Below are 17,025 nucleotides of genomic sequence, written 5' to 3' on the forward strand. Positions count from 1 at the left end.
TGTTTCTCATTGCATCCTTCTGGTTGCATCATCATCGGATGCACTCCTCAGTTACGTCGAATTTCCTGCCCGCCGCATGCTTGCCGTGTCCGAGAGCTAACTCCCAGCTGACTCCCAGACAGGAGCGAGTATGAAACACAATGCCGATTTCCTGTGGCGTCCTCCCGCCTGTCGCTTGTTGCACTTCACGGTGAAATGATATCAACTCATACAGTCCTGTGCTTTGTTGGAGAGTGACCGACCCTTTTCTTTGACCCCTTTCAGCTGCCCACCATTCCAACCTGTGGCTGCGAATTGTGGACCTGCTCAAGTTGGACCGCAAGGCACCGCTCGACCCTCAGCAAGCCCTCCCACCGCTCTTGTCCAAGGGCACCGTCACTCCGGTCAGGAGCCCGCTTTTGCTTGCCTGTAGCAATTTGGCTGAATGCAAAAGTAGAAGTTGATCATTCAGGCCCTTGCCACACGGGAAGAGCAAAGCAGTGGGGTGTCTCATTTGGGACCTCTGTACCGTATTTACTCGCATAATAGGTGCACTCGCATAATTGGTGCACCCCCAGTTTGGTCACAAAAAATATTTTTTTATTTCCGCGCATAATAGGGGCCTCTCGGACCTGGCACTGTGATCAATACTGTACAGTAAAAGCTCGTTAATTCGAACTTCAAGGGACCGGGAAAAATGTTCGAATTATCCGATGTTCGAATTATTGAATGGCTTCGAAAAAACTGACAAGAAACATTTGCATTACGGTATATGTACCGCATTTACTCGCGTAACGAACCCACTCGCATAATGAACCCACCCACCCCCGATTTTTGCCTAAGAATTTGGGGAAAAAAAAACTGTCTGTCGTTAACGCTTCCCTCCCTTCGTTTCGCACCGTCACGGTCCACAGCGCATTTCTTGGCGGCGTGCCAAGGTGCTGCAATAACATGATAACATCACGGTGTGTTTACTTGATGTTAGCTCTAGCAAGGAGGGAAGCGAACATGGCACAGTGCCAACGTTTGTCTGGTTGTGCAAGCCTCGTTTTCAGTACGTTCGCCTTATCGGGCCATGGGCAATTGGGGCGTCTGCCACTCAATCATTGGAACGCACGATAGCAGCAAACGCCTTTTGCAGCGAATGATGCTAAAAGCCGGCGTTATGATCGCGGCTGACCGCGTGCTTCCGTTAGCGGCCCATCCTTCCGTTGGGGGAAGGATGGACCACGCTAGCAAAGAAAAAAAAAAGTTTTTCGCACATAATTGGTAGCGCCCGTCCAAAGACATAGCCTTTCATGGGTGTTGACTAGGACTGTGCCGACAGAACTTATCTGTATTTCCGAAGTAACAGGGCTCGAATTAACGAGTATTTAGTTTTCGAAGGTTGCGCGAAAAAGAGGGAAGGCAGCCACCACCGCGGCCGCCAACCCCTACCCTCCGGCGCCACCGGCCGCTGCGCCGGTGATGGTGCCATTTAGGCTTTACCCACTCTTCCATCATTTTATCTGGTTCTATCTTTCCCCATTTAGGACGTGCGCAGCCTCTAACTATGCGGAAGTGCTTTTTTTTTGGCCACGTGCTGTGTGCCAAGCCACCCAGGCCCAGATGCGGCTGCACGTACATAGTTCGAATTATCCGTAGCGGAACCAACTCGCTTTCGAATAACGGGCTTTTTATACACAGATCTCTATGGAGCTTGGCCGGACCAAGTAGTGTAGTTCGAATTAACCAGAAATTCAAATTATCGAGGTTCGAATTAACGAGCTTTCACTGTACTTATGCGATTGCAAGCCGACGCCTCCCCCCACCCCCCTTAATCTTTATTTTTACAAAGTTTTTACTGAACCGACTGCTAGTCCTCACTATTGCTGCTGCTGTCGCAGCTGCTGCGGACCCACAGCACGTACAACAACATCCCTTGGAACAGCTGCACTCAGTTTTCAGGGATGCTCACTTTAAACGTCTGTTTGGAAAGCTTCATCTCCAGCTAGAAACCTTCCCGACTTAGGCCCACGAAAACCTCGGCTGTAGGAGTTGCATACGAAAATTTAGGCACACCACAGTTTCAAGTACCGCGCTTCTCGGCCACGTCGAATTTCCGGCCTGCCGCACGCTTGCAGTGTTCGAGAGAAAACTCCCAGCCGTGTAGCTATTAAGGTGCTTGCCGGTCGTGCTAATATAGTAACGTTCTGCAGCAGCACACGAAACCCACAACTACGATGAACTAACGCACTACCACAGATCGTGGGCCTTTGAAGGCAGCTAAATGCTGAAGAAGTGCTGATATACAGAAAACCCATCAACTAGTGAGTTGAGTGCACATTATTTAAAACAACCGGCTGTGGTTTGGAAGCTTTTTCGCCATCTCGCGATGTGCTTGTAATGCACTTGCAGACTGCAAGGCATTTTATGACGTCATCTAGTACACAGGAGCCACTCATGGCTTCAGTGTGCTTCTTGTGTGCCAGCCCATGTCACTTATTAACTTCATATTTTAAAGATTTTTCCCTTTGTTTAAACTTAAACTATTTGGGCGTATTGTGAATCCCTTCGCGGTGCTTCAAATAAATGAAGTCACCTTTTAGTCCCATCTGTGAACTTGAAGGTCTCCAAAAATTGCAAAAAATATATAAGTGACATGACATCTTTCAGTATATTATATAACTGCACCATTCGGACGCTTTAGAAGTTTTGTGTGGAGTTTGTGGAGAGTCATTGTGCCTTGATGGAATGGATTCTGTCATTTCTTGTCTCATTGACAGTTGTTAGGTAGTGTAGAGGAATTTTGCTTTACAAAAAAGCTTATTACAGTTGCACCTTTATATAACGAACACGAATATTATGACTAATTGGCTATATTAAACTGTTCATAAATATTTTGAACAAATTCATGCTTTATATAATGAGCATGTTCTCCCATAAAACGGGTGTATCGAAATGCCAGGTGCCAAGCTGTGCCCGCTCAGGAAACAGGCGACAGGCTTTGCCTCTCTATACAGGTGACTGTTGGTGGTGCACCAGGCGTTTGCGCCTTGGTTCACGCTCTTATCTTGCACTTTCCACCAGTGCCATGGAAGATAATAGCACCTCTCGCACCTGTCGATAGTGCCCCGGAACCAGTGGCATGGTCGGTTGTAGTGTTCCGTTATCTGTCCTGTGCTCATTTCGACTGTCACAGGGGTAGTGAAAGCGCTAACAGCTTTCATTCTGGCATCTCATTTTTCACAACAGCACTGTAATGTGGGAAAGCCACCTTAACTGGCGTTTGACTTTTCTCTGCTGTGTGCTGACAGTGCTGTGTGGGGAGGCCAACCTAACTGGCGTTTGGTGCTTTTTTTTTTTTTATGGCAATCATCGCGAGTGGCTTCGAAATGGCAGAACTTTGGACAAGGTCTCTCCCAGTTGCTGCTTTTTCATTGACTGAATTGCGCTTCTCCTGCTTGAGTTATTGGTGAAATTTTGCGCCACGAATTTCGGCGATGTTGAACTATTTTCTGGTTTTTTGCTTGTTTGCTATAACGAGGTTTGACTGGACATACAACTTAGTGGAAAATGAGTTGATGAAAGAGAATTCAGGTGCGAGGCGCTCTGCTCTAGCATCGTCTGTGCATTTCAAATTCTGTTGGCCCCAAAGGAGCGATAATCTTTCTCAGCTTTGGCCAAGGTGTATGGTTCGCAGATTTCATGCCACTGTTCTCTTTAGAATAGTGGGGAGAGTTGACTCGTCCTTTGGCGAAGCCTTTATGCCGGATGCAGAGCAGCATGGCGTTACTGAGTGCGTCGTCTTTTCCGCCCATCTCGGCCACAGGATGTGAAGGGAGCGATCACCACCCTGACGGCGGTGCTGCCAGGGCCGGTGATGAGTGCGGTGATTGCCGATGTGCTCACGGCTCTGCAGCGCACGGAATTGCGCCTCGTGACAGTTGAGGAGTACGCCATCTACTCAACGCCCGAGGGCGTCCTCTTCAACAAGGGCATACTGTCCAGGTGAGTCACGGTTGCGCACACTCTGGCAGAGCAGTTAGGATGGCCTGTGAAAAACATATGAAGCCATGCTCTCGATGGGTAACTAAATAAGTGTTTTGACCTCATAGTGCAGTTCCTCTATAGTGTGTTGGGTTTTACATTTTTTAAATTTTAGAGTAAATTTGTGACGGAAGGAGGAGTTGAACCCTCCTTGTGCTGAGCTTGTTTCTGTAAGTTCAGTTTAGTTGAGTTGTGGTGGTCAAGATCATTTCGAATTTTCAAAAGGCCTCTAACTCTCTGGCCTCTGGAAACTGCGCTTGCTTTCAGAAAGTGTTCGGGAACCTGCTTGTCCTTGTCCCTCCCTTTTCGGCATACACACAGGAAAAGCATGCAGTGCACAACTGCTCGAGAAATGTCAGTGTGCAATGAGTAATGACTAGGGATAGAAATGGAATGTCTGCTGTGAACAGTTGCTACGTGGGCTTGGGCCTGCACAGAATTGGGTGCTTGGGGGAACAAAAAAAATTAACTAAGGAACTGAACCCTGTTTTGAAACCCTCGTGTTTGAAGGATGCACTTGAATTTAAAGCAGAGTGCCCCTTTAGTTGCTTACAATTAGGGTCTTTACTTGCATCGGGAAGTGAAAACGGTATAAACACAATCTTGTGATAATAGTATGCACTGCCCGTTTGATGTTGTAAAATTGTACGAGGAACCATTCTGTGCGGAAAAATGGTTCTTCTGAAATGGTTCTTCCATTCTGCCTCACAGAATGGTTTGATTCTCTGCTTGTGTCATCTAATCAGGGGGCAAGAACAGTGTGGGTCTTGTTTGGGTCCCAGCCGGCCACTCATAACGGTCAATGGTTTGATAGACAAACTACTGGCCAGTTACAAACTCCCTTTAAATTTAAGTCTTTTGTGGATGCAGCCACTGTAAGGCTGGCTCAAAATAAAGTTTGCCTTGGGCTTCAGTTATAGTTGGGCAGAGTGTATATGTGCTGTTTATGTTCGCTTTTCCAAAGCCCATTTACTTCATTCAAGGCCTCGTCTTTTGTGGTTTGGAGTGCGTGTAGCATTTGATGTGCTTGAAGCTCATGAAGTTTAAATAGGTTACACCTATTGGCTTGCACCTCACTGCGCTAAAGATTTTCTCGTTCACTTATTTAGCCTGACCCCCTGGCATTTGTATAACCCACCTGTTGACATTTTTCATCTGCCTTGGATTAACTGGTACAGTAAAAGCTCGTTAATTCGACACTGACGGGACCGCGAAAAATTGTCGAATTATCCGAATGTCGAATTATCGAATGAACAACAAAAAACAATGTTTGCCGCAACAGGACGTATACCTTTATTTGGCAAGGAAATCTGTAATCACCGTCTGCTTTTTCGAGCGAATTTGAGCGACTACGATAGCTCTAACAGCTGCCAGGTGCTCCGCGGCACACGCGCCGTCAGGGATTTGTTCACAGAAGTCCTCCCGCACGGACAAGGCTTCTGCGGCTTCTTTCACCGTGCACTTCGGCATTTGGTGCAACTGCTCACAATCGTAAATCGTCGTCGTTGTCAGCGCCTGTCACTTCAATTATTTCATCCTCGGTCAGCTGACAGGACACGAAGGCGAGGCGCGCAGGCCCTGCGCGCTACCCACCGGAAAGCAGCGCGGGGAGGAGGTGAAGGGAGCGCCGCTCCCCGCTTATCTGTTTTTTCAACCAGCGTCCGCGGGGACGGCGTTGTTGCTGGGACTGGGACGCGCGTCTTATCTTTCCTCTGATCTTTTAACTCTCCTCTTATCTGCACGGGGACTGTGGACGGGTGTCTTATCTTTTTCTCTGATCTTTTAACTCTCCTCTATCTGCACATGGCAGCGGTGGTGGCTGAGCCAGTAGGCAATCCCTTGCGATTTCCTTTCACCCTTCTCTCAGTCGCAACAAAACAGCAACAACAAGTAGCGCAGTAAACACGCTGACAAAGCGCGCATTTACCAAAAAAGGCGCCGTAAATAACCGCGATAGCGACTGCTGCGACACAACAAAGCACAAAAAAAAAAAAAGACGCCAGCCGCTTCGGCCGCCGCTAACTCGCTTCCTCGGATGGATGGACGGATGGATGGATGATATGACCATAGGGATGGCCTATCAGCCGTACAGTAGCGCCGCTCATGGCAGTGTTTTTTTCTTTTTGCTCTCGGCACACCGGCTTGGCGGGCTGCGGAGTGAAGTCGAATTAACCGACGCACAGCAGAATTTGTTCGAATTAACGAGAGTTTCGCCCCATAGACTCCTATGTATAATTGTAGGGACCTCGCGCGCGCGTCGAATTATCCGATTTGCCGAATTAACGGGGGTCGAATTAACGAGCTTTCACTGTACTTGAAACTTTAGTAAAAAAACAATTTACAGAAGGGCAGGATTGCCTTTCGGGACTGTTAATGTTAACATGGTCACACTAAATTAAAAGGAAAAAAAGAATTAAACTAATGTTGAAATCATGAAATTTCACTTCGTTTTTGTCAGCCATGCAGTGTGTTTTTGTTTTGTTTTTTCCTTTTCATTGTTCCTGCTTTGACAGCCTTTCATTTATTTCACCGAACCATGTTTATCTTGTCAGCTGTGCAACTGTGGAGAAACGTTATCAAACGAATGGAGTTGTCTCAAGCTGGTAATATAAAAATAAAATGGTGCTTTTCACTTGGATTGCTCGGGAATGTTCTCAATGATTTAGAAAGTTCGCCAGGTTGTATCAGTGGAGCTTGCTGCTTTGACATCGCAAAATATGTTGAGTGTGTTGCAGCATCCGCTTAGCCAGCTTTGTCTCAAGCCTCGGTGTCGGCTTTTCTTTCTGTGTGACCAGACATTGGTCAGTGTTAGCAAAGATTTGATCTGATCTTGCCTGTGGCATCGCTGGCCCGGTCTTAAAGGAGTGGTATGCCGTTCATGCTGTGCAGTGTGGTGGAGGCCACCACCGAGTCCAAGAACATCAAGCGTGAGAGCAAGGTGTATTCATACAAGGAGCAGATGGAAGAGATCGAGCTCAAGAAGGTGGGTTGCATGCCTTTGTACAGTTGTCCAGATACCTCTCTGGAGCTCTTGAACAGCGAACTGGCGATTACACTTGCATCGTTTACTTGTCTCCCAGGGCCTGAAACAAGGCTTCATTGCGCGAACATATTAACATGGGATGAGCTTTGAAAGGTATTGGGTGCCCGCCAGACAGTGGCAGTCATCATGAATGCACAACGGAGTGTGTCGTTCGAGCGCTGTACACAATTTTGTGGACGACTGTACAGTCGTGAGCAGTTTTAAAGGGAACAAAGCTTGAGCGTTCATTTGTTGATAACTCCATTATTATGTGTGACAAGCACAGTTTTTTATGTTTTCTAATTAGTTCACACCTTGGTACACGATTTTGCGCACAATTTGTTTCCTCTCATATTGCACATGACTGTACATTGCTCACTCTTCAGCGGTGACACAATGCACAACTTCACACATGGGATGCCCATGTCATGTTCATTGTTTTCTATCTGTGTGCTCGGTGGTTGTGTGATATCAAGCTTATGCAGCTGTGGAATACATTCCTGCCAACAGCGTTTGTTTCTTAACAGCTGGTTTCCTCCTCCAGGTGTGTGGCACACTGTGACAAGTGCATTGCCCTCGCATCATGCCGCATCATATCTCGTTTGTGCCTTCTTCACACATTTCATTATCACCTGCGGTCCAGACATGAGCTACTGGCAACACCACTAAGAAGACCTTCTCGTTTAAACCACAGCCTGTCTCTAGCACGAATTTCTACCCACACCCTTGCAATGAGTAGTTCATTTATCCCTCATGCTATAGTCTTACAGAATTCCTCACCCGAAAACATAGTCGAATGCACAAATAGAACTTAGTTCCGTAACAAGCAAAAAGTTCAACCATCTTGAATAGACTCCACCCTTTCTATTCTTTTGTTACTTCATTTAGTTGCAGTTCTGTGCCTTAGTGTAGTTTTCGTTTCTCTTGCTCTTGCTTGATTGCTGTTTTTTCACTTGGATGCATTTCTGCACTTTTTACTGTTTTTTATTGTTTTTTTTTGTTCTTGCTTGCTTTCATTGTATTCTGTATCTTTCTCTTCACCACTTTCCATGTTCAAGAAATGTACATCACATTAATTCACCTCCCCTTATGTAATGCCCTCGGGCCCTTAAGGAGAAAATAAATGAAATGGTCTCTTCACTACTGCAGGTGCACATTTTGCTAGCATGCACACTTGTGGGAAGTGTTGTTGTCAAAGTTCTGCTCACACGAAGAGATTTAACCGAGTTTTCGTGTATGTGTGTGATGCTCCCCCTCCCCCCAGGAGCTGGAGGCCAAGAAGAAGACCAAGGTGCAGGAGCCTGAGCTGACCAAGAAGCAGAAGGAGGCCCTGGATGCCCAGCTGCAGAAGGAGCACGTCATCCGCATGCGCGTGCGCGAGGTGAGGGCCCCCCACCCCCCTCCTCGTTCCTTATTTTTCTCCTCGCCAAGTGTAAGCAGCGGCTGCGTGACTACCTGTTCATCTTGCCCTGCACATTGCAAAGAAAGATTGGCTGCAGCAAAGTAAATTTCATGGTCAGTACCGTGGCCAGAAAGAGGAAGAACGTTGGGTTCCCTTCTCTCTCTCGTTCTCTTTGTTTTTTTTTGTTGCAGTGATGGTGTGTTTGCTTTGTACTTGGGGCTTGTTACACTGCCATGCACTGTGGGGATTGGGGTTGTGACAAAACAGTCCAGTTATCACAAACAGCATGATTCAGTGAAATTTGTTTGGTACATGAAGTAGTTCGCTATGACCTAACCCACTTGTAATCAGTTTATTTACCAAGTTTGCTAGACAGCCTTCAGAGTTTGGGTGATTCTAGTGCGTTCTCTTTAATGGCTGACTTTTTTTGTTTGTTTGTTTGTTTTTCAGTTGTACTGAGTGTGCTCATAGCAGTCCTCTAGTGCATATCAGTATCGGATCTCTTTTTAGCGCTCTCGACGTCGCAAATAATCTCCACTGTGTCGGAAAGCGGCAGGGCTTGCCGCTGCTGTATCATCATTTTGACCACCTGACATATTCGCTGGATGAAACGCGGTAAGCAACTGGGCAAGATTGGCAGCAACGTAGAAACAGACGGAACCATCGCAGCACGGCTAGACTGTGCAATGCGACAAAAGTAGGGCGTGCATATATTCGATAACTTCGAATATCAGTCGAATAGCGAAGTACTCAATGTTTGATTCGATCCAGATGTTTGGTATTCGAAATCTCAAAGTATTCGTCTCAAGTGAATAGCATCTCTGGAACGCTCTCTACGTGTGGTTTTGGTTCAGCATACCTCTTCTGGAATGGAACACGGCGCACGTGTAGCCTAAGCCCCGACTCTGTGGACACTTTCGAGGCTACATGCCATGCGCCTGCGTGCTTGCGTATATTCTGGAGCCTGTCTGCGCATGTGCATGGCAGCAAGCACTAACAGGTGCAAGCGCAATGCCTGGACCTGCATCTGTGCATAGGGAGCCTAAGTTTTGTATGGAGGCTCTCTACACCTGCCAGGTGTCTGCACCCGCTGTGCACATGCACTGGAACCAGCACGGCAGCATGCATCAATTGGAGGATGTGCAGCTTCCTTGATTTCTATTGAACAAGTCTGAGCTGGCTGCAACTGCTCTTCTGTGCATGAATTTCGCTAGTCAAGTGCGATGGCGAGTGTACAAAGGTATGACGAGACGCATGGAGATTGCCTGATGAAGGGTCGCGCTGAGTACACGATGCGTACGCTTAGCAGGTGCCCATGGAATCACCACTGAAAGGCAACAGCTGTGCAATGATGCAGTCGCAGTTAAGAGCACCAGTTGAAGGTCCCACAATTATACTGGGTCTCACACCCCTCAAATATGTCTGCAGTGTATGTAGGTTGACTCCCCCAATTTCCCATTGGCGATTTTTACAGAAAGTCAACAGTTTCAGTGAGTGTGGCAATGCTTCAGTGCGCTCTTTTTTTTTTGTGTGTGTAATGGGCTTGTGTGTTAGAAAAATACATGATTTGGAAAATGCTTATGCCATGCAACCTTTTTTGTATGTGCCAGAAGTATTTGAAACATTCGCTTCCAAACAAAAGACCACTGTTTGCTCGCCCCTAGAAGAAAGCATGGTGGATAAAAAAAAACAGGATCGAGGGAGGTGTGTTTCTGTAAGTGTTGCACAGCCTTTGCAAGCCACCTTTGCTCTCTCCCCTGTTGCCCGAAGCCTGTGCTAGCCAGTTCCTCCTCGTTCCTAAAGGCCTAGAGCTGCTTGCCTGCAGTTGGTCACTTGGGGTTGGGGGGTGGTTACTGCTGAGTAGGAGTGCTGTAGTGCAAGGCAGGGCCAACATGTGGAGTTCCAAATGGGCTTCCTTTGCCTCAACTGGTCCTCCACAGTGGCACAACCACGCACTGCCTGACTGCCTGCCCACGGTTGCCAGGAGCCAGTGCTGTTAGTGCTCGGAAGTGCTTATTGTTGTGTGCTCAGAGTTTGATTATCCAGTGCAGTTCATTATAGGGAGTATATGTCACCTGAATACTGATAAAGCAGCTGTAGGCGTTCAGTATAAAAGGAGCATAGAAAAACAATGTTTGTTGGGAGATCTTGTTGTGCCTTCTTGTCATGTCTTCAGAAGGGATAGCTTGCTGCTGGTCCCATCATGACTTCAGCCCTCTTCACTGTGTTCGTGCTGCTGCATGCTCTCGCCTTCTGTGCTCTCTGTGGGAGCACAAAAGTGATGTCATCACTTTTGAAAATGCATTCACTGCCTACTGGTTTGGCAAAGATATGATTTTGAGTGAGCGGTGACTTGCAGTCAGCTGAAGGCTGATTGAAAACTGTCCCAGTGTCATTGTAAGCCTGTTTGGTGAGTTATTTTCATGACCTTCATCATCTGACATTCCGCTTAGTTATTTTTAATAAACCCAGCCTTGGTCTTGTGCCGAGCCGTGACCATCAGACCCTCCCATCACCGATTACTTGCAGCTGGCAGAGTCGGTGGAGCGTGCGATGTCCCTGCTGGATGCGGTGGTGGCGGCGCCCCCATCCACGGTGTGCGTCTACGGTGCGCCCCTGTACCCGCAGCTGGTGCAGGCGCTGACCTCCCTGTTCAGCAGCCGCCTGGCCGCACCCATTGTGGTGCCTGCCTACCTGCGCCTCAAGGACGTCCTGTTTGCCCCCGACCTCGCCCATTTTGGTGGGTCACCCATTTATTTTTTATTTATTTATTTACTGTACCCTCAGGGCCAAAGGCATTACAGAGGGGAGTGGGTTAATCAGGATAAAGAACAATGAATATAATACAGTGAAAACAGGTAGCACAAAATAAATTTTCTCCAGATTAAAACCAACAACGTTCACAAAGCGTAAATAACATAAAATCAATGTACATAACACAGTGGAAACAGATATAACACATGATCAACTTCTTTCAGAATAAACAATGTTGGTTAATGCGTCGCGAAAGGTTTTGTTATCTGCAATGGCTGCAATATCGGGGGGAAGGCGGTTCCATTCCACAGATGTGCGAGGAAGATATGACTGAAAAGAAGATTTGGTGTGGCATGTTGGGATGCCAACCTTGTGGCGGTGATCGATGCGACATGAAATGTATTCTGGGGGTGATATGAAATAGTCGTGAAGCCTAACGTGATGATATACCTTGTGAAATAGTGTTAGGCGACCAATTTTACGGCGAGATTGTAACGGTGGGAGTGGCACGTTAGATTTCATGGCTGTGATGCTTGCCGTACGGTTGTAATTTGAAAGAATGAAGCGAACGGAATTATTTTGGACTAGTTCCAAGGAATAGAGACAACTTATGTCTTGAGCTTGTTCAGACTGCTTTAAGAAGTTCCTCTGAGCAGCTGATTCATGCTGCAGTGACATAACAGCTACAGTTTGAGGTCAGCTTTGTTTAAAAACACATTCGGCATTGATACTAGTTTGGCTTGTTTGGTAGAAATGGAACATGGCTTTTGTCTGGGTACACGCACCTGTGAAAAAAAAAAAATTTGGCTTAGCTTAGGTTAAGCCTGGATATCAGCAAAAAACTTCGGTGAGCGTCATACAAGGAAGCTGAGCGCGCGCCGATGCACACTCAGTAAACGCGCAGAGCGCGCGAACGACAGCGAAGGTCGACCGGCAGAGCCGTGCTCGGCGGTGGCTCCGCCGAACACATTCGCCTCTCCAGTGATGTCGCGCGACAAACTCATGCATACGCAGATGTGGCTAAAATTGATCACGGAGCACACCAGACCCGGTGTTGACTAGCCTAGTGAAGCTTTTCGCTTCAAAGCCAAGCCTGGTGAACCGACTGTACCAGGACTGCCACCTGCTGCAAGAAAAGAGACTCAGTAGTATATAGAGCAGGAGAAAGGCTGTTTTATTCTGGCCTTTGCTTTATTCTGTCTTTGATGGTAAAATTCTTCTGAATCAGTGGTTGTGATTCAGGGTGAAAAGGTGTAGCATGTTTGCCAGGACTCAAAAATACACCTTGGTGAGCATCGTGTAGACTTGTCGGCATCCTGCGAAAGAGCAGAAGTTGAGCATTTCATTTGCAGTGACCGCTGTAATTTTACCTGGTTTCATTATGAATGCCTTAGCACTGGCGTGCTTGCTTAGCTCTGAAATAGAGCCAGCACCTTCTCAAACATTACAAGCACTCAAACGAAGAAACAACTCCCCTGAATTTCCACCCCGGTCGGCTTTGTCGCGCTCTTTGATGGCCTGGTCTCTGCCTCTTCCAGCGGCGTCGGTGGGCTACCTGGCCCTCCGGCTGTCCAACCCCAGCTGTGAGGTGGACCCCCGGTGGACCCAGGAGGGGCTGGAGGCGTGCATGCAGCGCGTGATGGCCTCCTTCCACGACCTGGCCTGCGCCCCCGCCAACGCCCGCCGCCTGCCCACCCCGGCCTTCTGCTTCGCCTTCCCCATGCTGCGCCTGCTGCTCAGCAGCCCCAGCACCAACGACACCCTCCTCACCCAGTGCCTGCAGGTGCTCTCGGCACACTCGGTCATGCGCTGCACCCAGCCCTACAGCCTGGTCAGTGCTCCCTCCCTCTCTTTTATGTGCCTCTCTTTTGCATATTTTGAAAGAGTAATTGCAGGATCAGGATGAGAATCCTTTATTTGTGCATGAACTCATTACATGATGATTAAAATCTTAGGGTTCTAACGGATTTTAGCCAAATCCTTAGCCAAAAATAGTGTGAAAGCGTGTGTTTAGCCTGATTGGCTCATGATTTTGCTTTGCTGGGTCGTCGACACATCTGGCAACAATATTAGACTGGGGTTAAGGGGGGACACTGGTCTTGAAAAGAAAAGTTTATTAATTTAGTCATAGGTATGAAATTTTCAGGGCACACATATTTTTGTGCGCTGGTTCTATATATGTCATTTAATTTCATGTAAAACAATTTCTTGAGCACTTATGCATTTTTTATGCAAGTATTTTGCGAAGAGTTTTGAAGAAAATTTGCTACGGGAAACTCGCTGAAATGTATGCCATTGAGTTCTCTTGACACCAAGGAATGCAATAAGGGTAAAATTATCATCCTGGCTCTCATGGAACTTGAGTAATAGGGTACTGAAGATGCCACTTCAGAAACAGGAATACACACTTTCCTTCTCATTTCTGAAGCGACAACTTCAAAACTCTATAACTTAAGTTCTATGATAGGCAGGAAGACAATTTTACCCTTATTGTATTCCTTGGTGTCAAGAGAACCCAATGGCATACATTTCAGCGAGTTTCCCGCAATAAACTTTCTTCAAAACTCTTCGCAAAATACTTGTATAAAAAGTGCATAAGTGCTCAAGGAATTGTTTTACCTGAAATTAAATGACATATTTAGAATCAGCACACAAAAATACATATTCCCTGAAGATTTTGTAACTGTGACTTCATTAATAAAAATTTTTTTCTCAAGACCAGTGTCCCCCCTTAAGCTGATGTTATCTGTTCTCGCGGCAGATGGAAGTTGATGAAGACGACGATGTGCAGTACACAGCGCAAGAGTGTGCTGCAGTTTAACACGAGGTGGGATCAGCTGCGGCGATAGCCTAGTACTCTTGCACAGCGTCCTGTGAAGCAGCTGATCATTTCATGCCCACGCCCAGTCATGGATGTGGATGGAATTTCTTTTTTAACCTCCTAACATGGCGTCGGTGTTGCTAGGCAGCAGCACAAGATCCAAAGATGACAAGATTGTTGGGTGGTGTTGGTGAATGGATGCGTCCTTTTGCACTGATATACAGAAGAACGTCCCAAAGTCAAAGGCTGAAGAGGTCCCATTTCAGCGACTGGTGTTAGGGTAGGGAGAAAGTCGAATCATAGCAGGGTCTTATAATATGTACTTGGTCATTTTGCTCTTTTCATTCATGGGGAAATGTGTTCTAAAGAGGCACCACCTATGTTGGTTTTATGTGAAAAAAAGAATAAGGTGCACCCTTAAATCTTGCACTGTCTGGATTCTACAGGATGAAAATGATTGTGTCTGTAGGTGGGTTATTGCAAGCAGGTGCATGTGTACAAGGGCTGATTTAGGCACTGTGGTGAACTCTTAGCAATGCAGGCGCACTTTAAAATGCCCCAGAATTACTGACTCAATTGGTCCACCTTTGCAACTGTTGCTTTCGTTCGGCTCCTTACCATAAAAGCTGTGTTATGCACTCTTTTTTTATGCATTTCTTTTCTTTTTCTTTTTTTTTGAGAGAGAGAATTATTATTGAGATGCTGAATCCTTGAACTGGTTGCTACTTCCCATTAGCCCGGGATGGAGACCTTTATTGTTACGATTTGGTTTGAAAACAGCTACTGTCCTGAACAGGGTGGATCTTTGGGCGAGTTGGTTGCTCATGATGAAAAAAAAATGAAAGTTGATGAAAGTTATCGCATGTTTTGTCGTCTTTGTTGTGTCCTTGTCTCGAGTGCTACAGTTTTTTCATACCGTTCTGAAGTGTGTTGTCCAGACTGACCTTGGATATTTTTTTTCTGCAGGAGAATCCAAAGAACTTGCCCGTAGAGAAGATACTTGAGACAGTAGTAGGACTTCTGGGAAGAACGACCGGACGCATCCAGGTACAGTGAACACCGCTTACCTGCGAATTCTTACTAAGCACACAGGGTGCTCACATGCTTGCAGCAGAAGCTAGCAGAAAGAGGTCAGAGTTTGACAGGTTCTTTTAGTGAGAGTTGAAATTTCGTAATCATACGTCCACTCACCGGCCTGCCCATCCAACCATTCATATCAACAGAAGCACACGGCCAGTTGCATTCGTGTTGGCAATTTTTACCATTGTTTGCTTCGAAAGGTGTTTTCTGCATCACAGCGTGATCCGACGGTTTTGTGATAGTTGACGGTACCAGCCAACTGCGCCGAGATAAAGTGAACATGCTGAACACCGGTCCCGAAGGTCAGGTGCGCATTTTTTACGTGAGGTTATAAAGAGAAGTAAATTCTGAAAACAGAAGGGGCATGGGGGGGGGGGGGCTCATTATGCAGATGAGTTCGTTATTCGATTAAATCCGGTATCATAGTTTTTTACTTGCACTGTCACGCTTCACCGTTGACACAATCGCACAACTCTCAAACACACAGACTCCACGCCAACAACCTTTATTGTACTTCTCCCATCTTCCTGCGCCGCTCCACCTCATAATGATGATGACTTGGCGATCCCCTAGCGCCCTCTCATGATATCACCAGGAACTAGACCCTCCGGCGCCACACTGTCCTAACAGCATCATTCATTGTGTATATGTGTATGTGTTCCCTGTGTGACGAAGGACTGTACGCTTGCCCACAGCGCCTGGCACAGAAGGTGGCCGTGGACGTGTGCTTCTCCATCAGCGGCCTCGAGGGTTGCAGTCGTGCGGACGTTGCAGAGGTCAAGGTCCTTCTGGGCGCCCTCTACTCACCTGAGCTGGTGGTGCGGGAGACTGCTCTCCAGGTGGGCTCGCTTGGATGTGTTTTCATCCATCCCAGAAAGGATGTGCGGCAGTACAGTAAAAGCTCGCTAATTCGACCCCTGCTGATTTGGATATCCAGATACAGTCGAAGACTAATTTTTCGGACTCTCTAGGGACCGCGAAAACGACCGAAAAATCGGGCAGTCCGGAAAATCAAATTTCACCGAAAAAATCACGAACTTATTACCACTATGCCGGAGAAAGCGGCCAATTGTATTGCACACATTCTAAAGCTCCTCATGACTATATTTCGCCGCGCGAAATACCGTATAAACGCGTATAAGGGCCGCACTTTTTTTTTCCAGATTCGAGGGCCAATTTTCGGGGTGCGGCCCATACACGCGATGTGCGAAAAAAATTTTTTTTTAAGTAAAAACACACCAACCAGGGAATTAGCGACATTTATTCTACGTTCAATCGTCACTCGCGAAGTATTTAGACTCCTGAGCTGGTGCTGCGCTCTGGTGCACGCTCATGCCAAAAGAAGCCGCGCAGCATGTCCGCTGTCAACGCGTAGCCGTTGTTCCGAAATTCCATCACATAGAGGAGCAGCTCTTCTTCCAGTTCACGAAACTCGCACAGCTTGCCTCGGAAAGCGCGCTTTTTACAGCTTGTGTTTCTCTTTTGGTTGCACCATCATCGGACGCACTTCGCGGCCACGTCGAATTTCCCGCCCGCCGCACGCTTACCGACCGCGTTCGAGAGCCAACTCCCAGCCGTGTAGCTTAAGGTGCTTGCCCATCGCGCTAAAACTGTGAAGCTCGGCGGCAGCACGCGAAAGCCACTATCACGGCGAACGCGCTAACACGCATGCTAACACGCCACTAAAGGCTGGAGCTGGCGATACTAATGCCGATGTGAACAGCGGAAAATCGCGACGGAGAAAAAAGTTGATGATAATGATCACGGCGCCATCCATAGACGGCACTTGGAAGCTCCGGTGCGCGCGCATGGCCTCCGCGAACGGCGCGGCGCCGGAGCAGATCGCGGCCGCGATATGATCCGGCGGCGCGCCCGAAGCGCTTCGATTGCGGAGGCCACGGCGTGCGCGTAGCCTCCGCGATCGTATTCGGGTTCCGT

At 47.4% G+C, this 17,025-nt stretch overlaps 1 protein-coding gene across 1 annotated transcript in view; it reads left to right on the forward strand.

Moving 5' to 3' along the window:
- The window catches only part of l(3)80Fj (lethal (3) 80Fj), a 117,160-nt gene that overhangs the window by 40,992 nt on the left and 59,143 nt on the right, over positions 1-17,025 (forward strand). The window contains exons 19-26 of the mRNA XM_089573274.1: positions 265-383; positions 3,791-3,969; positions 6,898-6,991; positions 8,295-8,411; positions 10,962-11,172; positions 12,725-13,017; positions 14,974-15,054; positions 15,783-15,926. Of these exons, the coding sequence (XP_089429400.1) occupies positions 265-383; positions 3,791-3,969; positions 6,898-6,991; positions 8,295-8,411; positions 10,962-11,172; positions 12,725-13,017; positions 14,974-15,054; positions 15,783-15,926 (1,238 nt within the window). The remainder of the gene's footprint in view (positions 1-264; positions 384-3,790; positions 3,970-6,897; positions 6,992-8,294; positions 8,412-10,961; positions 11,173-12,724; positions 13,018-14,973; positions 15,055-15,782; positions 15,927-17,025) is intronic.

The sequence above is a fragment of the Amblyomma mixtum genome, chromosome 2 (assembly GCF_055824585.1).
Source record: "Amblyomma mixtum isolate Tamu chromosome 2, ASM5582458v1, whole genome shotgun sequence".
Lineage (NCBI taxonomy): Eukaryota > Metazoa > Arthropoda > Arachnida > Ixodida > Ixodidae > Amblyomma > Amblyomma mixtum.